General features: G+C 50.6%; 1 protein-coding gene across 3 annotated transcripts; it reads left to right on the top strand.

Moving 5' to 3' along the window:
- The first annotated feature begins 4,458 nt into the window (after positions 1-4,458).
- On the top strand, positions 4,459-25,852 carry TMEM240 (transmembrane protein 240). Of its 3 annotated transcripts, none has more exons than XM_021529852.3 (4): positions 4,459-4,582; positions 5,784-5,890; positions 17,135-17,343; positions 21,402-25,852. In XM_021529852.3, exons 2-4 carry the CDS (start codon positions 5,799-5,801, stop codon positions 21,548-21,550), a joined length of 450 nt encoding a protein of 149 aa, XP_021385527.1. In that variant the 5' UTR covers positions 4,459-4,582; positions 5,784-5,798; the 3' UTR covers positions 21,551-25,852. The 3 variants fall into 3 exon arrangements, with proteins under 3 accessions (XP_021385527.1, XP_021385525.1, XP_031362499.1); XM_021529850.3 differs by lacking the exon at positions 4,459-4,582 and adding an exon at positions 5,336-5,517; XM_031506639.2 differs by lacking the exon at positions 4,459-4,582 and having other exon boundaries at positions 5,606-5,890.
- Positions 25,853-27,649: the final 1,797 nt, after the last annotated feature.

Here is a 27,649-nt window from a genome sequence, read left to right as displayed (position 1 = left end):
AAGTTTGTCTATTTTCCAAATAGAAGCTGAGGAAGTGTGGCTGTTCTTTTTGAGGTAAAATACGGAATATTTGTGTGAGGTGAATGACACTGTGAGCCTTTAACTGGATTTAGGGAATTTGGGGGCAAACTCCAGCCAACAGAAGCAATTTAAAGTTGTGATTATGTGGGATCACAGTAATAATTGTGATTATTATCACAATTAATCACAATAATAGTGAGAATAATTATTATTATTATGATAATAGCAAAATTATCTATTGTATATATGGTAGAGAAATTATATATCAATTGTATACTATATATAAATTATATATCGATATATATGATCTATAAATTATATATAAATTGGATATATGATATATAATTTCTATATAAATTATATATCATAAAATACTATCATTTAAAATAATAAAATTTAAATTTAATAATTTAATAAAAATAATGTTAATAATGTAAAATAAAATTATGTAAAATAATAAAATTATATAAATTAGTAGAATTACATTAAATAATAAAATTATATTAATATATAGGTCTAAATTATATATATATACACATATATAATATATAAATATATATAAATAAAGTATAATAGATAATAATTATAATATTTAATAACAAGGTTAATAGTAATTGTGATTTTCACCACAATTAATCACAATAATTAGTCGTGATCATTATTCTTTTGGGGCCTCTCAAACTTTTGGAGGATGCAGCTTCTTTTTAATCTTAATTTCCCTGCAGTATTTCCCTCAGTCCAAGGGAATAATTCAAAAATTCAAGTCCACACTGGGAAATTCTCCTTGGCAGCTGCTGAGTGTGAAAAACACCAATCACTTGGGTTTTTTTAAAAAAATCTTTAAAGTTTATTAGTACTAAAATAGTTATAAAAAATAGTAATAAAATTGGAGTAATAAAAATTTGGACAGTGAGGGTTAGGACAATTACAAGACAATAAAAATCAAAGAATTTCAGACATTCGGATGTTTTTGGGCACTGAGCTGCCAAAACCATGCCTTGAACAAAGGGGTGATCCTTAAAACAATATGTTGTATATATCTCATACATGATCAATTCTTTCCAATTTAAAAAGCAAAAATTCTTTCCAAATTAAGAATTTTTCTGTTTTTTGTCAACTTCTTGCCCTCAATCCTGGTGGTTCTGTAAAAATGGAGAGAAGGTGGAAGAATTTGTTTTTTCTGATAAGGAGGTTGTAGCTCTTTAGATTTTGTTGCTGTTATCTCTGTGCTAAGAGTTTCTTGATTATTTTTCCTTTTTCTTGAGCTAGTAAAAAATACTTTACATTGCAGAGTTTCTATTTTAACATTATTCTGTAACCTAAAACTATATTTAACACAGCACTCAAGAGAATTAATAATTAATACAGCGTCATTTTCTGAAATTACACTTTTAATATTCATTTTAATATTTGTGAAAAGCCAGTCATGAAATATGCATTTTTCACGCTCATAAGCTCTCAGATAATAAAAAATCGTATTTAAAAAAATACTTATTTCAGAGGTAAGTTTTACACTGGAGATAGCTCAGGTGGGATAAAAGTAGCAGGATGGCTCCTGTGGCAGTGCTGGAAATGAAGTTTTAATAAAAGGCAAAATAAAAAAGCTTTTTACAGAGAAAAACCGAGCCAGGGCAAGAGGTTCTCGGGGACCTTCAGAACATCTGTCAGCAGCACCAGCACGTCTTCCAAACTGGATTGTGGCACTAAAATTGGGATTTTCTCCCTCTGCACGGCTGCTGCCTCCCTCCTGAAGCGCTCTGCCTGCTGAGCAGACAGCGCGGTGCTGCCAGAGCTTTTCCCAAGGTTTTGGATCCCAAATTTCCCAGGTGACTCTTAGCTCCAACTCCCATTTCTCAGCTGTGTTGTGTCTTAGGAGAAGGTGTTGATAAAAACCCACAAACACTCGTACTGGCACGGAACTGGAAAAATAGGAATAAAAACCAATGAGTGGGGCATGGAAACAATCCACAAACACTCGTACTGGCACGGAACTGGAAAAATGGGAAGAAAAACCAATGAGTGGGGCATGTAAACAATCCACAAACACTTGTACTGGCACGGAACTGGAAAAATGGGAATAAAAACCATTGAGTGGGGCATGGAAACAATCCAAAAGGAAAAGAAATGCCGGGGGTTAAAAACCGACTTGTTGAACTCCACAGAAGTGAGGCTGTGGCTAAGAGGAAAGCAGAGGAGTCTGTGGGTGAGCTTGGGGATAAATTCCCACCTGGGGCTGAATATTTACAGGGGGAAATAATCTTAATTAGGGACTGGCCAAATGCCACCGAGGTGCTGTGCACCCCTCTGGGTGAGGATGGGGTGACAGCTGATGGGTGCACCTCTCTGGGTGAGGATGGGGTGACAGCTGATGGGTGCACCCCTCTGGGTGAGGATGGGGTGACAGCTGATGGGTGCACCTCTCTGGGTGAGGATGGGGTGACAGCTGATGGGTGCACCCCTCTGGGTGAGGATGGGGTGACAGCTGATGGGTGCACCTCTCTGGGTGAGGATGGGGTGACAGCTGATGGGTGCACCCCTCTGGGTGAGGATGGGGTGACAGCCTGGGACTGAGCAGGAGCCACGGGCAGGGTCGGGGTGCTGCTTTTCCAAAGGGAGCAGCTAATTCTTAATTAGGAAGGGGTTTAACAAACCCACCGTGGTCAGGAGGGAGTTTAACAAACTCCCATTAGAGAGTCTTTGCTCAGGTGTCAATGTCCCCTGATCACACCAGCTGTGACAGAGCCACTTTGCCCAGGACCAGGCTGGAGCTTCTCACCTGTCAGGGATGGTTGGGATCTCTCAGCAGCCAGGATTGATCAGCACAGGGATATTTGGGATCCTCAGCTGCCAGGATTGATCAGCACAGGGATATTTGGGATCCTCAGCTGCCAGGATTGATCAGCACAGGGATATTTGGGATCCTCAGCAGCCAGGATTGATCAGCACAGGGATATTTGGGATCCTCAGCAGCCAGGATTGATCAGCACAGGGATATTTGGGATCCTCAGCAGCCAGGATTGATCAGCACAGGGATGTTTGGGATCTCTCAGAAGCCAGGATTGATCAGGACAGGGATGTTTGGGATCCCCAGCAGCCAGGACTGACCACAACAGGGATTTTTGGGGGACTTTTACTCCAGAAGCACAGGGAAGGAAATGGCTTTTTACCTGAGCCAATGACAAAATCTCTCCCCAGTGCCTCGAGCGCAGGTGAGACTGACCCAGCCTGGTTTGTGGGAGGGCTGGCAAAACTTCAGTTCCACAAAATTCCCTCAGACTTGTCTTCAAACTGTTCCCTCATGTGGTTTTATTCAGCTGAGACTTTAGAGACGCTTTTGTTTTCCACAACTGGCAGAGTAAGCAGCTGTACCCTCCCTGAGCTCTGCATTTCCATGGCAGAATCCACTTCTGAGCTCAGGAAAAAGGGGAAGTGGCTCAGGGCAGAGCAGGATAAAGCAAGAGGTGCCTTCCCAGCCCTGCTGCTCCTCTGCATGAAGAGCCAGGCTCCTCAAATGTTTCATGTGTGTGGTTTCATTAAAACAAAACAAAACAAAAAATTTAAAAAAAAATCTGCAATGCAATCTGTGCTCTAATTTGAGGACACCATTTAGTGCTTTTAATTGTGTGACAGTATTTTGGTATTTTCAATACCCAGTAGTAGGTTAATGACTGTTCCTTGAAGAATGGAGTTTATATAACACCAGTCATTACATAAGAAGGCTGATCGTGGCCTGAGGAGCAGGAGGGAAACAAATTTGCAAAAATGCAAAACCCAGCACCAGCCAACTCCGCTTTGGTCACCGCGGGAAGCCCAAAAAGCCGCGGAACACCTGGGTTGTAGCAAGGAGAAGCTGCCGGTGAGGAAGGCTGAGGATGGGAGGGGAAGGCACCGCGGGACATCGAGCTCGGCTGCCACGCATTTCCCACGTGGCGGCCGCTCCTCCGGCTCGCCCCGTTTGCTGTGAAAGCAACAACAAAACAACCAAACAAGCGAAAAGTTCCCGCCTGGCCGCCGCTTTTCTCTTCTTTTCTTCCCTTTGCGTTCTCCCAGCAGCTCCTAAACGCGGCCCGAGCGGGACGGCCGCGGGCCCGGCGGAACAGACCGCGGGGACCGCAGCGCGCCGCTTCCCCCGGGGACAGACACGGGACAAAGTTCGGGGTCCCGCCGCCACCGCGGCCTGTCCCGGGGGGATCTGCAGCCGGGTGGGATCCGCTGGTCCCTCGGGAGCCCCCGGGACCCCGCAGGGTCCGTGCGGGCAGCGGCGGCGCAGGAGATGCGGAGCGGTGCGGAGCGATGCGGAGCGATGCGGAGCGATGCGGAGCGATGCGGAGCGGAGCGCGGGGCTCGCACCCCCGGCCCGGGGAGGGAGGGCGGAGGGTCCCGGGGGCCGGGGCCGACCCCGGGCGGAGGAAGGGCGGGGTGAGGATGGCGTGTGGCACTGGAAACGCGGCCGGGGCTCGGCGTGCGGCTGCGGCGCGGGGGGAGCCCCGCAGGGCCGGCCCGCAGAGCTGGAGCCGCCGCTCGCCATGAGCCGCTCCCGGAGCAGCGCCTCCCCACGTAGGTAAATGCCCGGGCTGGGGAGGGGGCGGCCGGCGCTGCCGGGGCGCATCTTCCCCCTCGCTGCATCCCGCATCCCTCCCCTGCATCCCGCATCCCTCCCCCGAGCGGGGCCGGGCCGGGGGCTGCCGGCGGGGACAGCGCAGCCCCGAGCCGGGAGGGTTTGTGGGGCCGATTTTTTTTTTTGGGGTGGGGGAGTGTGAAGGTGGGCGCGGTGATTTGGGGGCTGGGGTCTTTTATAGATATATTTTTTTTATTATTTCCGATTTTTATTTGGCAGCGCTCGGCAGCGGGGATGATTTTGGGGAGGGTCGGCGGAGAGGATGCGATGAGGCTCCCCCGGCGTGGGTGATTTTTTTGCAGCCTGCCTCCTCCTCCCCCAGCCTCTCCCCCCCACCCCGGGTTTGGCTGCCTCGCTTCCCAGTTGCTGCATGAAGGCTGTGCTTGCACCGGCGTGTGCCCGCTCCCGGAGCCGCGCACCCGCCGCCACCGCGGCCGGGGGGAGCGCGGGGCCAGCAGCGAGGCTGGAATTATTATTATTATTATTATTATTTTCTATTTTTTCATAATTTTTTTTAAAAAATATTTATTTTTTAAATTTTTTTTTTTTTTTTTTTTTTTTTTTTTTTACCTGTCACATCCGTCCTAGAATAATAAAAATATAAAGCGGGCAGGGCGCGGGAGCCCGCGGCATCCCCGGCACGGGGGAGTGCGTGTGTGTGCGCGGGGGGCGCCCCGCCGCCCCGCCGCCCCCCGCCGCACCGCAGCGTGCGGGCGGCGAGCGCGATGCGCCCCGCGCTCGGCTCTGCGGAATAGCGCGGCCGCCGCTCGCCCTCCGCGGGCTGGGGGCGCACGGACCCGACCGCTGGCCATTCCCTCTTGATGTCCATGAATGCAAACACCATGATTTTCATGATCCTGGGCGCCTCTATCGTTATGGTAAGAGATTTTTTGCTTATCTCCCTCCCCTCCACGGTTCCCCCCCCCACCACCTCCTCCTTCTCCCGCACCCCCGCCTCCCTTCCACCTTCCCCCCGCACTGTCCCTCAGCCTGTGCACCTCCGTGTGTGTGCCTGCGTGTGCCCCGGCCAGCAGCAAACATTCTTTTCTTGATGACTGCTTCAGTCTCCGGCAATCAAACTGGAGTCAATGTTTTATTCCACCATCCAGAGTTGACCCGATGCCTTGGTTGTGGGCTCTTACAGGCAATAGCTTGCTTGATGGACATGAATGCGTTGTTGGACAGATTTCACAATTACATCCTACCGCATCTCAGAGGGGAGGACCGAGTTTGTCACTGCAACTGTGGAAGGTGAGTTACCTGCAGAGCATCTCCCCTGGCCCCAGCCCTCCCCACCCTGCTCCCCGGGGAGGAGGTGACCAGGGACCGGCAGCTGCTGCCTGCCAGCTGGGCTACCATTTTTTACCATTTTTGCATTCTGGCTGTGTCTCACCTTCCTCAGCAGCTCCTGCATGAGCAGGGTGAGGATTGGGGGGGGGTGGTGGGGGTTGGTTTTTTTTTCTGGGAGAAGAGTTTTCTGTGGGCTTGGAAGTGCATTTTCCTTTGTGTGCAGGCACGGGGAGCCCTGGGAGAGCGAGTAACTTTGGATTTAAGCGTTCGTCAATTTGCCTTTTGTTGTCAGGCGGGCCGCGGTGTTTCCCCAGCCTGTTTGTGGTCTGGGTGTTGCAGCTGGTGGTGGTCGTGTGGCTCATCAATGGAATGGGGTTTGGAGAAATGAGAGGATCCCTGTCCAGGCTGGAACGTGGCCGCCTGGGACAGAGTTGCTTGGAGGCTTTGCGATCAATCTTCGATCAGATTTTAATTCCCTGTGGCTTTTCCTCCTGGACGCAGCACAGCGAGGAGGCCGGGCTGAGCTTTTGGGTGAGCCAGGAGTGCTGCCTCTGCCGTGCACAAGTTTATGCCTGGACAAATACCTGGCTCTTGGCAATGCTTCATCCTCCCAAACCACTCTCGTGCGTTATCCCTGAAGTGCTCAGCTTGAACCCGGGCTCTGCCTGCTCTGGAATCCCTTCAGGCCCAGGCTGAGCTCTGGGGAGCTGGATTTCTCCCTTCTCTCCGGGACTGCTGGCAGAGCCCTCCCTTGCCACATGCAGCCTTGAGGTTTGGGCTCTGCTCCCCTCGGAGCTGCCCCTGGAGCCAGCTGTGTCCTGTCTCCAGGTGTCACCTCCCCCCTGTCCCTGGAGTGGGATGTGCTGGGCTTGCTGAAGAGGAAATGCTTTGCCTTCCTCCCCATGGCTCCTCCTCAGCCTCCTGGGGCAGGAGGGCAGAGGAGGCTCCAGCAGAGCTCCAGGGCCAGGAGCTGCCAGGCCTGGGGGAGGTGGCAGCGCCCTCAGCCCCTGGGGCATCTCCCTCTTTGAGAGGCTGTGGGCAAAAAACTTCCACAGCATCTTCCACTTGGCTTTGGCGAGGATTTGCTTTTTCGGAGCTGCTTTTTCCTTGATGTTTTTTGCTGGTTTGAGAGTTTTCCTCTGCTCCTTCCACCAGTTTGGTTCGGTGCTGGTGGAAACGGGCTGCTGGTCACAGGCTGGGATGTTTGGAGTGGCTGAGGAGGCTCAGGTCTCGCTGGTGGCTTGGCTGAGTGTCCCCCAAGGCTGGGGAGGTGGCAGGGCCGCTCCTCTCTGCTCTGCCTCTGTGCCTGCAGAGATGCTCTTGAGGCAGATAAATTGGCCGTGGCACTCTCCACAAACACCACTGGCCCGTTTCCTCGAAAGTGCACAAAAAAACCTTCCCAACTGCCGAGTTTGGACGTGAGAGGAGGCAAAAAAGCAAAGTTTAGCCCTTGCCTCAGGTATGTGGGAGCAGCTCAGGAGCTGCTGGCTCCGGGCTGCTCCTCCCTGAGCAGGACATTCCCAAACCCTCCCTGGTGCTGAGCTGTGCCCTGGGCTGTGCCCCCGTGGCTGGACCTGCCCTGTCCCCTGTGAGCTGCCCAGGAGCCCTGAGCTCAGCCCGGGGCTGGGCTGTGTCCTGGAGCCTCTTGTCAGCGCTGATGAAGAACTTAATTTGCCAAGAGCCAGAGGGAGTCCTGGGAGGAGGGAGCTGGCTGCAGCTCAGCGTGGTGCAGCGAGGAGTGGGGAAAAGCAGGAGATGTGCAGGAATGGAAGGGAAGGAGGGATTGGGATGAAGGAAGATCGATGTGCTGCTGCAGTTCATGATCTCCCTCCTGCCCCAGCCTGGGTCGCAGTGTCAGACCCAATAATTCATTCAGAAATGTTTTCCCTCCTCTCCTCGCCTCTCCTGGTTGTCTTCTCCTCAGGGCAGCAGAGAGGACCCGATTTGGGTGGAATTGTCCAAGCGCCCAGGCTGGGTGTGGGTGCCCGGCCCTGGAGGGAGCTCCAGGAGGAGCTGGACTCTGCTCTGGCCCCTGGAGCTGTCCCAGAGGTGCTGGCAGTGGGCAGGGAGGGCTGGCTCCGTGTGCCAGCGGTGCCAGGGGATGTGGCAGCACCCCCAGGCCGTGGGAGGGCACCCAGAGCTGGGCAAGCTCTGCTGCCTCTGCTTGGGCAGGGAAGCTGAGCCCTGCTGGGCTGCCCTGGCACCTCCTCAGCCTGGATCCCACTGCCCTGGCACGGGAGCGTTCCCAGTGCTCCCAGTTTGGGACTCCCTGTCCCCACGTGCTGCTGGTCCTGGCGAGGCTGGCAGGCAGCAGCCCCAGCTGTGCCCAGCTGTGCCCAGCTGTGCCCAGCTGTGCCCACGTCCTGGGGGCTCTGGGGGCAGGGGCACGGCCAGCAGGGCTGGCTGCCCCTCCGAGAGCTCCTGGCGCTGCGGGGGCCGTGCCCGGGCTCTGTCCTGCTGTGCCTTGTCCCCTTCTCCCCTCGGAGGGACCCTGGCCCGGCGGGCAGGGCCCAGGACGGGTTCCAGGAGCTCTGGATGTTCTTCGTGCCGTGGTTTTGGGCATTCAGCGTGTTTGCAGGGCTGGGGCTGACCCCACCTTCCCCCTTCCCGCGGCTCAGGGACCCTGGGGCTGAGGCTCTTTGGGGTCATTTCATGCCAGGAGGGATTTTGGTGAGCTGAGAGGGCCCGGGAGGTGCTTTTGATGTCCATGGGAGCTGTGAGAGCCGGGAGGGAGCTGTGACACCCGTGCTGTGCAGGGCTGGAGTGGCCGCAGGGCCTGGAGCCCCGGGCTGTGGGGAGCTGGGGCTGCCCAGGTGCCCTGGCCCATATTTGCAATTTTTTAGGTGGCCCTGAGCCTCTGTTTGCAGTCAGAGAGAGCCCGGGCTGAGTGAGCTTTGCTGGGGAGTGTTCCTGCTCTGGTGGCACGCTGCCCTGGGCCCTGAGGTGACAAATGTCCTCCCCTGTGCAGGGGAGGTGTCACCATCGGGCTGGGCCGGGTTTTCCCTGCTCTGGGGCAGCAGGTGACAGGGGTGACAGTCAGGGGTGCCAGACAGCCAGGGGTGACAGCCAGGGATGACAGGCAGGGGTGACACACAGGGGTGACACACAGGGTGCCAGCCAGGGGTGCCAGACAGCCAGGGTGACAACCAGGGGTGCCAGCCTGGGGTGCCAGCCTGGGGTGACAGTCAGGGTGACAGCCAGGGTGCCAGTCAGGGGTGCCAGCCTGGGGTGCCAGCCTGGGGTGACAGTCAGGGTGCCAGTCAGGGTGCCAGCCAGGGGTGCCAGTCAGGGTGCCAGCCACGCTCCCGGCCTCCCCCAGGGATGTGCCTGCTGGCTCTCTCCATCCCCTGCAGCCACCCAGGCTGCCCGAAGCCCCGGCCCGGCTCTCAGCCCCTCGTCCCTCCCTCCCTGGGCTGGGCTGTCCCCGGGGAGGGCAGGGCTGCCCCCTCCTCCCTCCCGGGCACCAAGGGAGCAGAGCTGGTGATGCCACGCACAGCGAAAACACCCGAGGGCGTCCGTGGGGGTGGCAGGGTGAGCAGGTGACACCTGGGCAGAGCAAGGAGCCCCCAGAAGAGCCCCGGGGCTCCCGGCGGCTGCTCTGGAGAGAGCGGGGCTCTGCCGGGCTCTGGAGCGGTCCCTGCTCGCCGCTGCCCTTCTGGGTGACCTTGGCTGAGTCCTTCCCTCCAGGAGCAGGGCTGGCAAGGGCCGGAGCGGTGTCCCGAGTGTCCCCTGGGTGCAGCAGAGCCCGGCCGGCCTGGGGACAGCTCTGCTGCCCCGGGGATGCTCCGGCGCCGCGGTGCCAGGCTCCCGAGGGCAGAGCCGGGGGATGCTGCCGAGCCCCGGGCTGGGCGCAGCAGAGCGAGGCATCTCCCTGCCCTGACGCTGGCATCACCGGGGAGGGTGGCACTGCTGGCAGGAGGGACACGAGGGACATTTCTCCTCTGTGCCCAGACCCTGGACCAGCCCTTCCCTGGGCTCCTGGCAGCCGTGCCGGTGCCGTGCCCGCAGCGGGACCAGGAGCAGGGAGATGCTCTGGGGGTGCCACCGCCCGGCCCTGCGAGCCTGGGGCTGCTCGGGAAGCCGGGCACGGCCGCAGGGCCGGGCAGGGGGGATCGGGGCCGGGACCGGGGCCGGGGCGGCTCCGCCTCGCCCCAGCCCCGCCCGGGGCTGCCGGAGCCCGGCTGCCCCAAATCCCCTCCCGGGGCTGCCCCAAATCCCCTCCCGGGGCTGCCCCAAATCCCCTCCCGGGGCTGCCCCAAATCCCCTCCCGGGGCTGCCCCAAATCCCCTCCCGGGGCGCCCCAAATCCCCTCCCGGGGCTGCCCCAAATCCCCTCCCGGGGCGCCCCAAATCCCCTCCCGGGGCTGCCCCAAATCCCCTCCCGGGGCTGCCCCAAATCCCCTCCCGGGGCGCCCCAAATCCCCTCCCGGGGCGCCCCAAATCCCCTCCCGGGGCGCCCCAAATCGCCCCTCGGCTGCCCGCGGGGAAGGGCTCGGTCCGGCCGGGATGTGGCAGCTGCAGCGGGAGATGTGACGCGGCTGTCGCTGTCACCTGCCCGCGAGGGAGCCGGGCTGAGCCGGAGCATCGGCGCCTCCCTGTCCCCATCCCTGTCGCCGTCCCCATCCCTGTTCCTGTCGCTATCCCCCATCCCTGTGCCCCATCCTTGTCCCTGTCCCCGTCCCCATCCCTGTCGCTGTCCGCCATCCCCGTGTCCCATCCCTGTCTCTCTCCCTGTACCCGTCCCCGTCGCTGTCCCCATCCCTGTCCCTGTCCCCATCGCTGTCCCCATCGCTGTCCCGTCCCCCTGGCTGTCCCTGTCCCTGTCCCCATCCCTGTCCCTGTCCCCATCGCTGTCCCTGTCCCTGTCCCTGTCCCCATCCCTGTCCCTGTCCCCATCGCTGTCCCTGTCCCTGTCCCTGTCCCCATCCCTGTCCCCATCGCTGTCCCCATTGCTGTCCCTGTCCCTGTCCCTGTCCCCATCGCTGTCCCCATTGCTGTCCCTGTCCCTGTCCCCATCCCTGTCCCCATTGCTGTCCCTGTCCCTGTCCCCATCCCTGTCCCCGTGTGTCTCGGGCTCCCGTGGCTCTCCGTGCCCGCCGTGGCTGCAGCAGCGGCGCTCACCCAAGGTCACCGCAGGGGACAATAGCGCTGGGGACAGCGCCGGAGCCGGCCCGGTGTCACAGCCCGGCCCGGGGACACGTGCCGGACACACGGGCCCCTGTCCGCCCGTCTGTCCGTCCGTCTGGCTGTCCCGCTGTCACCTGGCCCGGCTGTGCTGGGGTTTCTGTCCTGGGATTTCTGTGGAAGCTCCAGCACAGCTCGGGGTGTTTTGGGATCCCCCAAAGGTGGGCACAGCTCGGGGTGTTTTGGGATCCCCCAAAGGTGGGCACAGCTCCGGGGATATTTTGGGATATCCCAAAGGTGGGCACAGCTCGGGATATACTGGGATATCCCAAAGGTGGGCACAGCTCGGGGTGTTTTGGGATCCCCCAAAAGTGGGCACAGCTCCGGGGATATTTTGGGATATCCCAAAGGTGGGCACAGCTCGGGGTGTTTTGGGATCCCCTAAATGTGGGCATGGCTCGGGATATACTGGGATATCCTAAAGCTGGGCACAGCCTGGGATGTCCTGGCTCCCCCGAGGGTGGGCACATCTCGGGGGGATATTTTGGGATCCCCTAAAGGTGGGCACAGCTCGGGCACAGCGTTAACCCGGCAGCAGCTGGAGCTGCCCAGGGTTTGGCTCGCGGGAATTATTCGGTTCCTCCTTTGCTTGTGAATAATCACGGGCAGAACCTGCGCTTGGCCAGTGAGGGCCACGTGTGGCACCGCTCCCACCGGGATTTGGGGACAATGGGACACGGGAGATGTGTGCAGGGATTTGGGGACATGGGAGATGTGTGCAGGGATTTGGGGACATGGGAGATGTGTGCAGGGGTTTGGGGGACAATGGGACATGGGAGATGTGTGCAGGGATTTGGGGACAATGGGAGATGTGTGCAGGGATTTGGGGACATGGGACACGGGAGATGTGTGCAGGGATTTGGGGGACAGTGGGAGATGTGTGCAGGGACAATGGGAGATGTGTGCAGGGATTTGGGGACAATGGGACACGGGAGATGTGTGCAGGGATTTGGGGACATGGGAGATGTGTGCAGGGATTTGGGGACAATGGGAGATGTGTGCAGGGATTTGGGGACAGTGGGACATGGGAGGTGTGTGCAGGGATTTGGGGACATGGGACATGGGAGATGTGTGCTGGCATTTGGGGACATGGGACATGTGTGCTGGCATTTGGTGGCACTGGAACACGACAAGCGCCTGGCTGTTCCTGGGGACCCTGCCCTTCCTTTCGGGGACCCCCGGCCCTCCTGCCCCTCTGCCCCCCGGATTTCCCAGCGCCAGCCGAGGGAAATGCCCGTTCCTCGCCAGGAGCTGCCCCAGCGCTGCTGCCACCACAGCTGGCACCTCGTGTCCCTCCCCTGCCCGGGGTGCCAATGGGGGCTGCAGGGGCTGCTTGCCACCCTGGAGCCCGTGCCAGCCCCGTGCCAGGCCCGTGCCCGGCCCAGTTGGTGCAGGTGACCCCATTAGGGCTGCTTGCAGTGCCCACCTGGGACAGGGACAGTGCCACCAATGCCCACCTGGGACAGGGACAGGGACAGAGACACCAGTGCCCACCTGGGACAAGGACAGTGCCAGCAGTGCCCACCTGGACAGGGACAGTGCCAGCTGTGCCCACCTGGACAAGGACAGTGCCAGAAGTGCCCACCTGGACAGGGACAGGGACAGTACCACCAGTGCCCAGCTGGACAGGGACAGTGCCAGCTGTGCCCAGCTGGACAAGGACAGTGCCAGCAGTGCCCAGCTGGACAGGGACAGTGCCAGCTGTGCCCAGCTGGGACAAGGACAGTACCAGCAGTGCCCAGCTGGACAGGGACAGTGCCAGCTGTGCCCAGCTGGGACAAGGACAGTGCCAGCAGTGCCCACCTGGACAGGGACAGTGCCAGCTGTGCCCAGCTGGACAGGGACAGTGCCAGCTGTGCCCACCTGGACAAGGACAGTGCCAGCTGTGCCCACCTGGACAGGGACAGTGCCAGCTGTGCCCACCTGGACAGGGACAGTGCCAGCTGTGCCCAGCTGGACAGGGACAGTGCCAGCTGTGCCCACCTGGACAAGGACAGTGCCAGCTGTGCCCAGCTGGGACAGGGACAGTGCCAGCTGTGCCCAGCTGGGCAGGGACAAGGACAGTGCCAGCAGTGCCCAGCTGGGCAGGGACAGTGCCAGCTGTGCCCAGCTGGGACAAGGACAGTGCCAGCTGTGCCCAGCTGGGACAAGGACAGTGCCAGCTGTGCCCAGCTGGGCAGGGACAGTGCCAGCTGTGCCCAGCTGGGGTGCTTTTGGAGCCCGTTCTGCTGCCCAGCCCAGAACTGCTGAGGGAATTGGATCATCCCCCTGTACTTTAGAGGATTTAGACTCTGAGTTCAGGATGAAATACGGCTCGAGGCTTTTCTTATTTATTTCTTGCTCGCTTGATTGGTTTTATTGAGGTTTTTTGTTGTTGTTTTTTTAGGGTTTTTTTTGTTGTTACTTAATTCTAAATGTGTCTCACAAATTATAATTAATTATATGATGTATATAATTATAATATTATGTTATAATTATATTATACGTCATACTATACGATACTATACTATAATACGATATAATATAATATACTATAATATAATATACTATACTATACTAAATGTAATGTAATGTAATGTAATATAATGTAATGTAATGTAATGTAATGTAATAATATAATAATATAATATAATATAATATAATATAATATAATATAATATAATATAATATAATATAATATAATATAATATAATATAATATAATATAATAAAAACTATTAAAATGATATATAATTATATACAATTATATGTATTATATATAATATATATAATATATATTATATAATAATATATATAATATACAATATATAATTTTTATATTATATAATAGATAATATATAAAATTATAATTCTATAATTCTATATATATTATATATTATATATTATATATTATATATTATATATTATATAATATATATTATATATTATATATTATATATTATATATTATATATTATACATATATTTTATATATTTTATATATATTATATATTTTATAAATGTTATACATATGATCTATAACTATATCTATCTAACACACAGCAAACCATTCCACCATAGCCACTATACCCACTCAGTTCCCAGAAAAGGAACTCAGCAGCCGGAGCTCCTCGTTTTGCTTTAAAATCCAGATTTTTGGGAGCTCCAGTGCCCACCGGGGGGTTTGGAACTTCTGGGCCTTTTCCAGGGGCTGCAGCAGGAATTCCTCCCCTGCGAACCCCAAACTCGGAGTTCGGGGGGACCCCGACGCCTTTTTGCGCTGCCGAAATCCAGACAAAGCTAAGAGAATTAAAGCGTATTTTTATATTTATCAAAGGGCCTTCGGGCCCATTGAAAGCAGAGGAAACTGCCCAAAAACGGACAATGGGCCACAGGTTTTTATGTTTTTATACGTTTGGTCCATTTGCATATTGGGCGGGTGAATCTCCCAATTACCGCTTCAGGTAATGAAGGAATTTTGGGAGAAAAACGGTCAAAATACAACACATCATATATCAAAATAAGATACATCGTGTGGCCAAGCCAGGACAGTTTGGGGATTTTTTTGGGGGGTTTTTCTTGGGTTTTTGTTTTGGTCTGGGTTTGGGTCTTTTTTGTTTGGTTGGTTTTTTTTGTTGTTGTTATTTGGGTATTTTTGTGCCTTTTTTTTTTCTTGTTGATTTTGGATTTTTTTTGTTTTGTTTGTTTGTTTTTTTTGTTGTTGTTTTTTTTTTTATTTGAGTGAGGATAAAAAAAAGTAGACCTAAAGCTAAGAAACACTTGGAAATTTCAAAACCTTCTCATGGGAATCTAGGAAAGTAAGAACCCAGTGAATACATTTCTATTTCTCATGAAGAACAAGAACTTATCAATAATTCAAGATGTGAAAAGTCCTAGATAGACGCTTTGCAAGGATTAATCTTAAATAACGAATTATTGTGTATTGTTTGAGTCCTTTCATAGGAGTCCTTTTGTTAATGTTAAACCCACGTGGGTCCTTTTATTATGGGTTAGAGTATAATGATTTTATAACTTTTATGTTATTGGGTCAAAGAATTTGTAGAGAAAAGCTTTGCATGATGTCTTTGATTTGGATTTGCATGGATGTTGTTATTTCCCTGTGTCTCTTGCTTTTTGCTGGTATGATACAGATAATAAATAATAAACAATAAACAATAAACAATAAACAATAAACAATAAACAATAAACAATAAACAATAAACAATAAACAATAAACAATAAACAATAAATAATAAATAATAAATAATAAATAATATTAAAATTAATTAAAATAATAAATAATAAATAATAAATAATAAATAATAAATAATAAATAAAATTTTAAAATAATTAAAATAATAAATAATAAATAATAAATAATAAATAATAAATAATAAATAATAAATAATAAATAATAAATAATAAATAATAAATAATAAATAATAAATAATAAATCCGGAGTCTGCCACCAGTCAGGGTCCCATCCCCTTTGTGAGACACGAAAGCAGAGATGCCTCTCTTGAAATAGCATATTAATTTCATATAATATGGTTTTAATAAAGCAGATCCTTCAGACTCCTGAGCTGGAGCAGAACTCAGCATTTCTTCCCGTTGGGACTCCCGTGATTTCTGACAGGGAGGGATGGGCAAGAAAAGCAAAAGAAGAATTTTGGAACCCAGGTCATCCCTCTGGCTGCCCCGGCTGGCTCCAGCCCCTGGCAAAAAGTCAAAAACCCCCGATTTTAGCCTGTGGAAAAAACTGCCAACTTTGTGTGAAGAATTACAAGCCACAAGGGTTTGATTTTTGAATTAACGTAGGACGGAAAAGTAGAATTTTGGGGTGTTTTAGAATAGAACTCAGGGGGTCAAGATGGAGGAATTTGGGCGAGTCTTTGCCTTTTTCTCCTTCTTCTTGTCGTCCATGTCTTGGTGTGATGGTGGCACTTTTCTCTTGGTTTGAGGTAGAGGTTCACAGTCTAACAGGCGATGGGAACGGGCACAAAATTGTAAATATCGAACCGTCGTTTTGAATATTTAATGTGGGGGTAGATTGCCACGGCTTCGTTTCAGGAGGGAGCTCGGCAGGTCAGAGAAAGAATGTTACAGAGAAGGGAAAAAAATCAACCTTGGAAAAGAAATTGGACAATTCCAGGCTCCTTTGGCTGCACGGGCTGGGAAAAGGAATTTACACTGTTGGGTCCCCATGAGCTGACCCTGACAGAAGAACCTGCGCTGACTTTGCTCCGTTTCCGTCCCGTGTCTGCCCCGTTTCCACCCCATTTCTGCCCCGTTTCCACCCCGTTTCCGTCCCATTTCTGCCCCGTTTCTGCCCCATTTCTGCCCCGTTTCCGCCCCGTTTCCGTCCCGTTTCTGCCCCGTTTCTGCCCCGTTTCTGCCCCGTTTCTGCCCCATTTCTGCCCCGTTTCCGCCCCGTTTCCGCCCCGTTTCCACCCCGTTTCCGCCCCGTTTCTGTCCCGTTTCTGCCCCGTTTCTGCCCTATTTCCGCTCCATTTCTGCCCCATTTCCGCCCCGTTTCCGCCCCATTTCTGCCCCGTTTCCACCCCATTTCCACCCCATCTCTGTCCCATTTCTGCCCTGTTTCCACCCCATTTCCGCCCCATTTCTGCCCCGTTTCCACCCCATTTCTGTCCCGTTTCTGCCCCGTTTCTGCCCCATTTCCGCCCCGTTTCCACCCCGTTTCCGCCCCGTTTCCACCCCGTTTCCGCCCCGTTTCCACCCCGTTTCCACCCTGTTTCTGCCCCGTTTCCACCCCGTTTCCACCCTGTTTCTGCCCCGTTTCCTCCCCGTTTCCACCCCGTTTCTGCCCCGTTTCTGCCCTATTTCCGCTCCATTTCTGCCCCGTTTCCGCCCCGTTTCCACCCCGTTTCCACCCTGTTTCTGCCCCGTTTCCACCCTGTTTCTGCCCCATTTCTGTCCCGTTTCTGCCCCGTTTCTGTCCCATTTCCACCCCGTTTCCACCCTGTTTCTGCCCCGTTTCCACCCCGTTTCTGCCCCATTTCTGCCCTGTTTCTGCCCCGTTTCCAGGCACCACGTGCATTATGTCATCCCCTACGACGGGGACCAGTCGGTGGTGGACTCCTCGGAGAATTACTTTGTGACTGACAACGTCACCAAGCAGGAGATCGACCTGATGCTGGGGCTGCTGCTGGGCTTCTGCATCAGCTGGTTCCTGGTGTGGATGGACGGGGTGCTGCACTACGCCGTGCGCGCCTGGCGGACCAGCCGGCGCTATGGTGAGCGCTGCCCTTCCTCCCCATCGTCCTCCTCTTCCTCCTCCTCTTTCCTCTCGTCTTCCTCGTCCTCTTCCTCCTCATCTTTCTTCTCATCTTCTCCTCTTCCTCCTTCTCTTTGTCCTCTTCTTCTTCTTCCTCCTCCTCTTCCTTCTCATTTTCTCATCTTCCTCATCCTCTTCCTCGTCTTCTCTTCTTTCTTCTCATCTTCTCCTCTTCCACTTCCTCCTTCTCTTTGTCCTCTTCTTCCTCTTCCTCCTCCTCTTGCTTCTCATCTTCTCATCTTCCTCATCTTTCCTCCTCATCTTCTCTTCTTTCTTCTCATCTTCTCATCTTCCTCCTTATTTTTGTCCTCTTCTTCCTCTTTCTCATCCTCTTCCTCCTCCTTTCTTCACATCTTCTCATCTTCCTCCACTTCTTCCTCCTCATCTTCTCCTCTTTATTCCCATCTTCTCCTCTTCCTCTTTCTCCTTCTCTTTGTCCTCTTCCTCCTTCTCTTCCTCCTCATCTCCTCTTCCTCCTCCTCTCTGTCCTCTGGGGTCTGGCCCAAACCTGGGATTTTCCAGCCCTCTGGAAGTTCCCAGCCCCGACTGTCCCAGGATTCTGTGACCCGAGCAGGAACGTTGGTGTGGGAATTCTGTGGGCAGAACATCTCCAGGCTGCACCAAAATCCCCCAGGAAAAATCTGGATTTTTATCTTTTCCCTCACTGCTGGGAGCAGCCTGGTGCTGCTTGTGGAGAGCTGTGACACTGCAGTGGCAGTGACAGACACCTGTGGGTGCCAGCTGACACCCACTATTTCCATTTCCATTTCCATTTCCATTTCCATATTTCCATTTCCATATTTCCATTTCCATATTTCCATTTCCATTTCCATATTTCCATTTCTATATTTTCATTTCCATTTCCATATTGCCGTTTCCATTTCCATACTTCCATTTCTATTTCCATTTCCATATTTCCATTTCCATATTTTATTTTCCAATTTGCCATTTCCATATTTCCATTTCTATATTTCCTTTTCCAATTTTCCATTTCCAATTTTCCATTTCCAATTTTCCATTTCCAATTTTCCATTTCCATTTCTCCATTTCCATTTCCATTTCCATTTCCATTTCCATATTTCGTTTTCCAATTTTCCATTTCCATATTTCAATTTCCATTTTTCCATTTCCACTTCCATATTCCCATTTCCATTTCCACATTCCCATTTCCATCCCTTCCCACCCCTCATCCCTGACCAGATGTGGAGTTTGTTGTCCCACTGTGCCATCAGCCCCATGGGGGGAAAGGCTTGGCCACAACACTTTGGAGCATCCAAAATCCTGAATTTTCACCCCGAGAAGCACCAGCAGCTCCTTCAGAGGCTCCCTCACCCGCAGATTTCCAAAAAACAAAGTCAGGAAAATGCATTAAAGTAGAGAATGACTGGAAATCCCCCAAAAAGTGCCTCCAAATCTCCATTCTGCCCGTGAGGGATGCAGCTCGGGGGAGGGAAGCGAGCGGCACCGAGATTTACCTGCGGGCCCAAATTCCAATCCCGGCCTCTTTATTTATTTCCAAAACCTCCGATAAAATGGATCTTTATTTCCAAAACCTCCGATAAAATGGATCCTTATTTCCAAAACCTCCGATAAAATGGATCTTTATTTCCAAAACTCCGATAAAATGGATCCTTATTTCCAAAACCTCCGATAAAATGGATCTTTATTTCCAAAACCTCCGATAAAATGGATCCTTATTTCCAAAACCTCCGATAAAATGGATCTTTATTTCCAAAACTCCGATAAAATGGATCCTTATTTCCAAAACCTCCGATAAAATGGATCCTTATTTCCAAAACCTCCGATAAAATGGATCTGGAATTCCAAAACCTCCGAAAAAATGGATCCTTATTTCCAAAACCTCCGATAAAATGGATCTGGAATTCCAAAAGCTCCGATAAAATGGATCTGGAATTCCAAAAGCTCCGATAAAATGGATCCTCATTTCCAAAACCTCCGATAAAATGGATCTTGAATTCCAAAACCTCCGATAAAATGGATCTTTATTTCCAAAAGCTCCGATAAAATGGATCTTGAATTCCAAAACCTCCGATAAAATGGATCCTTATTTCCAAAAGCTCCGATAAAATGGATCCTTATTTCCAAAAGCTCCGATAAAATGGATCTGGAATTCCAAAAGTTCCGATAAAATGGATTTGGAATTCCAAAAGCTCCGATAAAATGGATCTTTATTTCCAAAAGCTCCGATAAAATGGATCTTGAATTCCAAAACCTCCGATAAAATGGATCCTTATTTCCAAAAACTCCAATGAAATGGATCCTTATTTCCAAACCCTCCGATAAAATGGATCTGGAATTCCAAAAGTGCCGATAAAATGGATCTGGAATTCCAAAAGCTCCGATAAAATGGATCCTTATTTCCAAAAGCTCCGATAAAATGGATCTGGAATTCCAAAAGTTCCGATAAAATGGATCTGGAATTCCAAAAGCTCCGATAAAATGGATCTGGAATTCCCCTCCATCTTCCCGGCTGGCCGCGGTGAGCCGGAGCCTCCCGGGGCTGCTGCTCCTGGGGGATTTTCCCGGCAGCGATTTGGGGCCGCGGCTCCCGAACTTCCCGGCGGGAGCGCCTGGAGCTCCCCTGGCGCCGGGCGGCCCAGCCCTGCTCAGCCAGCTGCCAGCTCAGATTAGGCATTAATTAGTAATTTTTATTTTTAGCCATTAATTTGGGATTTTTTTAATCATTATTTAGTAATTTTTGATTTTTAGCCATTCATTTGGCATTTTATTTTTAGTCATTATTTAGTATATTTTTATTTTTAGTAATGAATTCAGTTTTATTTTTAGCAATTATTTAGTATTTTTGTATTTTTAGTTATTTCGTATTTTTTTTTTGTCATTTAGTATTTTTTTATTTTTAGTAATTAATTTAGTATTTCAACTTGCTTATCTCTTTGGTTTCATTTTTTCCCTGTGTACACCCATTTTAAGGCTTTATAAAAGGCTTGGCCAATGAACCGAAATCTTCATTATTTTTTATTGTTAATTATGTTATTATAGCAATATATTTATATATTGATATATTGATTTATTGATATAGTGATATACTAATATAGTGATACATTGATGTATTGACATATTGATCAATATATATTAATATTAATATATTATTAATACATATTATATTATATTATATTATATTATATTATATTATATTATATTATATTATATTATATTATATTATATTATATTATATTATATATAAGATCTTAATAGTATGATAATATATAATATTAATATATTATATATCAATATATATAATATATATCAATATATGAGATCAATATATTACTATATCAATATATCAATATACATTATATATTGGTATCAATATATATATTACTGCATCAATATATAGTGATATATTGATATAGTGATATATTGATAAAGTGATATAGTGATATATATGAGTGTATTAATGTATTCATAATTCATGTCTATAAATTAATTTGGTAAAGCTCTTCCAGTTCAGGTGTAAAATGAATTCTCAATTTGGGAATTCTCTCCACATCCCGCTGGGGGTGGTGGCGGCCGGGAGGAGGAGGAGGAAGAGGAGGAGGATGGAGGATGGAGAATGGAGGATGGAGGATGGAGGATGGAGGAGGAGGATGGAGGATGGAGGATGGAGGAGGAGGATGGAGGATGGATGGAGGAAGAGGAGGAGGATGGAGGATGGAGGATGGAGGATGGAGGATGGAGGATGGATGGAGGATGGAGGATGGAGGATGGAGGATGGAGAATGGAGGATGGAGGAGGATGGAGGATGGAGGAGGATGGAGGATGGAGGAGGATGGAGGAGGAGGAGGATGGAGGAGGAGGAGGATGGAGGAGGATGGAGGATGGAGGATGGAGGATGGAGGATGGAGGATGGAGGATGGAGGATGGAGGATGGAGGATGGAGGAACAGGAGCTCTGCCCCCATCCCCGCGGCCCTCGGGGGTGCTGTGCCTTTGAGGGCCCCCCCAGCCTTCACCCACCTCTCCTCCTGCCTTGCAGACAACTCCTGGTCCTGGATTCCCAAATTCTGCAACCTGAAGGAGCTGCGGAAGCGCCACCACCGGCAGTACGAGGAGGCCACCGGGAACATGGTGCACATCAAACAGAAGCTCTACCACAACGGGCACCCCAGCCCGCGGCACCTCTGAGGGAGCGGGACCGCGGCCGGCCTCTGCGCACCCAAGGGACTCCTCATCCTCCTGGGGAACAGCCTCCGCGTCGCTCCCGGGCCAGCTTGAGCGCGCGGATTTTCGGGATCCATCCCAGGTGGACACGCCACGATGCACAACTCGAGCCACTCCTGGATGCTCTGCAGCCAAGGCTTTGCACTGTGTTCCACATTTTATTGTCAGACTCGTGTAAATATGTAAAAAAAAACCAAAAAAAAAGAGAGAGAGAGAAAAGAGATTTGCATTATACTTTCAACCCCCCCACTCCTCCATTTTCCTGGCTGCTGGGAATGTTGGATGGAGGTGGGACAGCGGCGAGAAGATGCAGAGTGTCTCCTCCAGGAGCTCCGGCCCCCCAGAGTTTCTCTGCTCGTGGCCTGGCGGGTCTCAGGTTTGGATGGGGGCAGGCACGGTGTCCCCTGCTCGGGATTTTGCTCTGGGAGCTGCCGGGGGGGAGGAAGGGCTGGAATTGCTCCGGGGTTTGGTGTTTGCTGCCCACTGAAACTGCCTTAAGCAACCCCAGCTCCGAGCCAGGGCGGTGGGGCTGGTGCTGCTGCTTTGGTGGCACCGCTGGTGGCACCGCTGGTGGTGGCAGGGCTGCTGGCCTTCACTAGAGGAGGGTGGGATGTGTCAGATCGGATTAAAACACCCCAAAACCCCAGAGTGGAGCACAAAAGGAACCCTGAGAAGGTTGAGCCTGGTTAAAACACCCCCAAAACCCCAAAAAATCCCAGAGAGCAGCACAGAGGAGATCCCCAGCAGGGTGAGCCTGGTTAAAACATCCCAAAAACCCCAAAAACCCCAAAGTGCAGCACAGAGGAGATCCTCAGCAGGGTGAGCCTGGTTAAAACATCCCAAAACCCCAAAAACACAGAGAGCAGCACAGAGGGAGCTATGAGAAGGTTGAGCCTGGTTAAAACATCCCAAAACCCCCAAAACCCCAAAGTGCAGCACAGAGGGAGCTATGAGAAGGGTGAGCCTGGTTAAAACCCCCCAAAACCCCAAAAACCCCAGAGTGGAGCACAGAGGGGGCCCAGAGCAGAGTGAGCCTGGTTAAAACACCCCAAAACCCCAGAGCAGCACAGAGGAGATCCTCAGCAGGGTGAGCCTGGTTAAAACACCCCAAAACCCCAGAAACCCAGAGAACAGCACAGAGGGAGCTATGAGAAGGTTGAGCCTGGTCAAAACACCCCAAAACCCCAAAAACACAGAGAGCAGCACAGAGGGAGCCCAGAGCAGGGTGAGCCTGGTTAAAGCACCCCAAAACCCCAAAAACACAGAGAGCAGCACAGAGGGGGCCCAGAGCAGGGTGAGCCTGGTGAAAACCCCCCAAAACCCCAAAGTGCAGCACCGAGGTGGGGCCCTGAGCAGCCTCACTCCTGCTGCACATCCAGCACCCCTTTTTTGTGGGGCTGGGCTTGTGGCACACGGAGACACCAACCCCAAATTCCCCTCCAGACGTCCCAAATGTCCCCAAGGCCGAGTCACACCGTGAGGATGCTCCCAATAGTTTTGCATGCGCTGCTTTGGGTTTTGAGGGCTGGATGGGATCAAGGCTCTGAAAGCAGAGTCCCCAAAAAACCCCAAAACCTCCTTTAGGGCCAGCAGAGGGGCCTGGAGGAGCTGTAGGGCCAGGGGGTGTCTGGTGTCCTGCTCCTGGCTGGGCAGGGGACAGGATTTGCTGGCAGGGATAAAGGAGGGAAATCTCACCCCCAGGAGTCTGAGAGCCCTGAGCCCTCAGCACTTCCCCTCCTGCCACATTTTGTGTCCAGTGGGTTGCTGCAAAAATGGGGAAAACACCCAGAACTGAAGGATGCTGAGCATTGCCAGAAAAATCTCTTTTTTTTTTTTTTTCTTTTTTTTATTATTTTTTTTTCCATTAATTCCTTGGCACTCTCAGTGGAAAGGACACCACAACTCCTGCTCTCCCCTCCCTGCTCCAGTTTCTGTGTCTTGGGGTTGTTTTGTTCATTTTCTATGCCCACTTCAGTTAATTACAAGCCCCCAAAACTGCCCAAATATTCCCATTTTTCTGCCATTCCCACTTTTGTTATTCCCTAGTGCCTCTTGTGTTGGAGCCCCAGGTTCTTTCTGGACCTGAATCATTGCCTGGTCCATATTTGTGTCTGTTTGTCTGTAATTCCTGGCTGGGATGTCCAAAATTCCTCAGGATCTAAGGAATGACTTTTCCTTGAGCAGCCTCCTGGCAGGGAAGAGCAGGGACTGTGTTATCAACAAGTGGGGACAGCATTTTGTAGGGGAGAAAATTCCATTGGGATAAAAAAACCAAATATTGAGTCCCTGGAACTGGTTATGTAAAAAAAAAAGGGGGAGAAAAAGCACTTTAAAAGGAATTTTCCTACTGATCTAAACTCAGACTGAATGTAAAGCCTGGCTCTGCTCTAGCAGCTGAGCTTGGCTGAAATATTAAAAATGAAACAGCTGGAAAGGGTGGGGTGATGGCTCACACCTGTTAAGTTTGATCTGGCTGATCCATGGCAAAATTCCATAAAAATTTGAGGCTCTGGAAGAGGGGAAAAAAAGAAAATCTACATAATAAAAATGTTCCTGTCGTAAAAAAAAACAGATTTTAAAAAATCTGCTGGGTCTGGAGCCTTTTGAACTGCTCTCTTGTTCAAATTTTGGCAAAAAAATCCCCAAACCAAACGAAATTAAGAAATATTCTCAGTGCAATTAAATTTACTGGGAACAATTCCCTTTAATCCAGGGAAACCAGACAAGTTTTGTGGGCCAAAATTTGAAGGCGAAAATTCCTTCCTGTGCAGGGAGGAAATCCTGACCCAGCAGATCTGGGATGGCATCAAACTCCTGAGCAAGGGCATCAAAAATACCCCAAAAAACCCCAAAAATAGGAGTTTTTTCCCAAAAGCCACAGGTCTGAGCTGTCTCCTCTTTGGGGAACGAGGTGCCAAGGCCCCCAGAGAAACAGAAGGTGAAGGAGGCAGCAGGTTTGGGGTGTTACAGCAGGTTTTGGGGTGTTACAGCAGGTCTTGGGGTGTTACAATTGGGGTTTGGGGTGTTACAGCAGGTTTTGGGGTGTTACAGCTGAAGTTTGGGGGTACTGCAGCTGGTTTTGGGGTGCACAGGAGAGGAAGAGGAGGAAGAAGAGGAATGGGAAGCAGAGGAAGGAAGATGGGGCAGAGTCAGGAGGAGCTGCTCACCCAGCTGGGCTGTGGGGACCCTGCATGGAGCCTGTCCCTCCACCATTTGCTCTCATCTCTGCTCCAAAGGGGTTCCAGTTATTCCATCTCTGCTCCAAAGGGGTTCCAGTTATTCCATCTCTGCTCCAAAGGGGTTCCCTCTATTCCATCTGTTCCAAAGGGGTTCCCCCTATTCCATCTCTGCTCCAAAGGGGTTCTCCCTATTCCATCTCTGCTCCAAAGGGGTTCCCCCTATCCCATCTCTGCTCCAAAGGGGTTCCCTCTATTCCATCTGTTCCAAAGGGGTTCCCCCTATCCCATCTCTGTTCCAAAGGGGTTCCAGTTATTCCATCTGTTCCAAAGGGGTTCCCCCTATCCCATCTCTGTTCCAAAGGGGTTCCCCCTATTCCATCTCTGCTCCAAAGGGGTTCCCCCTATTCCATTTCTGTTCCAAAGGGGTTCCCCCTATCCCATCTCTGTTCCAAAGGGGTTCCCCCTATCCCATCTCTGTTCCAAAGGGGTTCCCCCTATCCCATCTCTGCTCCAAGGGGGTTCCCAGTTCCTGCTGGGTTCCCCCCAGGGTGACCCGGGGGGCTCAGTCCCAGCTCCCCCCGAGGCAGAGGGAGCCCTGCACTCACTTGAGGGAGGTTTTTTCACTGGTGAACCACCAGGACAGAGCCTGGAGTGCTGATTTCCCTGATTGTTCATCCTTCTTTTCTTCCATCCTGCACCCAAAGCACTTCTGCATGCATCGGGCAGGGAGAGGCACAGCCCAGAGAGAGAGAGAGAGAGAGAGGTTAAACTCTGCTCCGAGTCTAATCACAGAATCATCTCTACTGTGGTTGAAAAGCAATAATGGCTCATTTTTTTTTTAATTAAATATACTTGCAGAGGCAGATTTCACCCAGGGCTGGAGGGGTGGCAGCTGTGCTGAAGGTGCAGAGAGCTTGGGGCAGGGGAGGCAATAGAAAAAGCACACTGTGATTTTATTTGGGTCAATAAGTGAGTGTATTTCAGCCATTCCTTCCCTTTCAAGAAGATGTTTGTATAATAGAGAACCAGTTCAGCTCCTGGAACTAAGCCCATCCTTTGCTGTTTGTCAGTAAAATAGTTTTTTGCATGTTTTGCATCCGAGTGTTTTTTCCAACCCTTTGAACCCTTTCAAAAACTGGGGCAGCCCAGAGCAGCAGCTCCCCGGTTTTTGGGTGACAGGAGGAGGTGCAAGCAAGGCTGTCCTGACCTCTGAGGAAGGGCTGTGGGATCCTCCCAGGTTCTGGGACAGATTTTCACCCATTTGGCTCCTGGGAAAACAGGGAAGCTCCAAGATCCAAAAGTGATTTTAAAGCAAAATATTTCACTGTTCAGCTCTGCAGAGATGAGCCTGAGCCTCTTGTGCCCATTGCCTGGAAGGGCAGGAAAAGCAGGAAAAGCACAGGAATCTCAGGACTTTGGCACAGAGAAGGAAAAGTGGGAAAATTTCCCATTCCAGCAGGACTGAAATCTGCACCATCATTAAAACAATACCCCATAAATTAACATAACCCATTAAACACAACTTACTATAAAAAAAACTTCACACAAGTATAGATTTCCCCAAATAACTACTGTTCATAAAAAAATTAAAAACCATCAAAAACCTAATTTTTTCTTATTAAAAAGAAGGCTAAAATTTTTATTCTAATTCTTATTGCTCTTTCTTTTAATTTCTATTAACAAATTTCTCCTTATACCCTCTTAAAATTGTAAACCTACTTTACTTTTGCCTGGAATTGCAGGTTTATGACACAATCAGGGATTGGAATCACACGAGCAGATCTCCCTAAAATCATTCCTTGCAAGGGGGGGTTTAGCAGTGGCTCTGCTCAGCTCCCATCTCCTGGGGTTTGACAGAAATTATTTCAGTACAATCTTAACTGGAATTATTTCTGTCCAGCCCCAGGAGATGGGAGCTGAGCAGGAAAAGGAAAGGCTGGAATAACTAATCCTGAGCAGTGGATGTAGACTGAAAGGGAAAGGGGGGAAAAAAAAAAGTGGGGTTTGAGTAATTTGAGTGATTTTGAGTGGTTTGGTTGTGCCAAACCACATCGTGCCAGGGAAAAGAGCAGGGAATTGTCATGGGGGATGCTGGCAGCCCCAGCAGAGATCTCCTGGTGTCCCACAACCAAGTTTTGTCTGTTCCAGCCAGGTCTCATCAGCTGCCACAGACAAACATCACACCCCTGACAGCTCAGCTACCTCAGGTGCCATAAAAGTAGCAGGATGCTCCTGTGGCAGGGTTGGATACAAAAAAATTTAATAAAATGCAAAATAAAAAAGCTCTTTACAGAGAAAAAACGAGCCAGGGCAAGAGGTTCTTGCTCCTGCTAAAACACTTCACAAAAGCGATTTATTTCTTTAATTTTCTCCTTTTTCTAGTGAATTGCTCAGGCAGGACTTTTTGGCTTCTGTCCAATTGGGTGTCCTTAAATTCGAGGTGAAGTCCCTGAGGTGCTACGAGGTGTCTTTTAACCAAATTGAGGAGAGAAACTTCTGGGTTTTTATCCTTTTTAAGGACAACTTGTTTACTCCATCAGCAGGGGACACATTGCTACTCCACAGGGCCGGGGCTCTGCTCCTGAGCTCAGCAGCTCCCGTGTGAGAACTGCTCAGCAAGGCACTCAAGGGCACAGATCTAGGTCAGGCCAACGTGCTGGAGCTGTGCAGCTACACAAGAGGCCTCAGAGCAGAGCACAGAGTTCAAATCCAGTTCAAACACAGAAAAAAAAGAAGAATCAGATTTTCTAAGCTGTCTCTCATATGCACTGAACAAATGTCATCTCATCAAGACAGGCTCGTGTTCAGGGCTTGACAATGGCACATTTTCTCAGCTGTTTCAGAAATGCAGTAGAAAATTTGTGTGGCAAGAGCAGCTTGATGG

This window comes from Lonchura striata, chromosome 24 (genome assembly GCF_046129695.1).
Source record: "Lonchura striata isolate bLonStr1 chromosome 24, bLonStr1.mat, whole genome shotgun sequence".
Taxonomy (NCBI): domain Eukaryota; kingdom Metazoa; phylum Chordata; class Aves; order Passeriformes; family Estrildidae; genus Lonchura; species Lonchura striata.
This window is presented reverse-complemented; position numbering and strand designations above follow the sequence as displayed.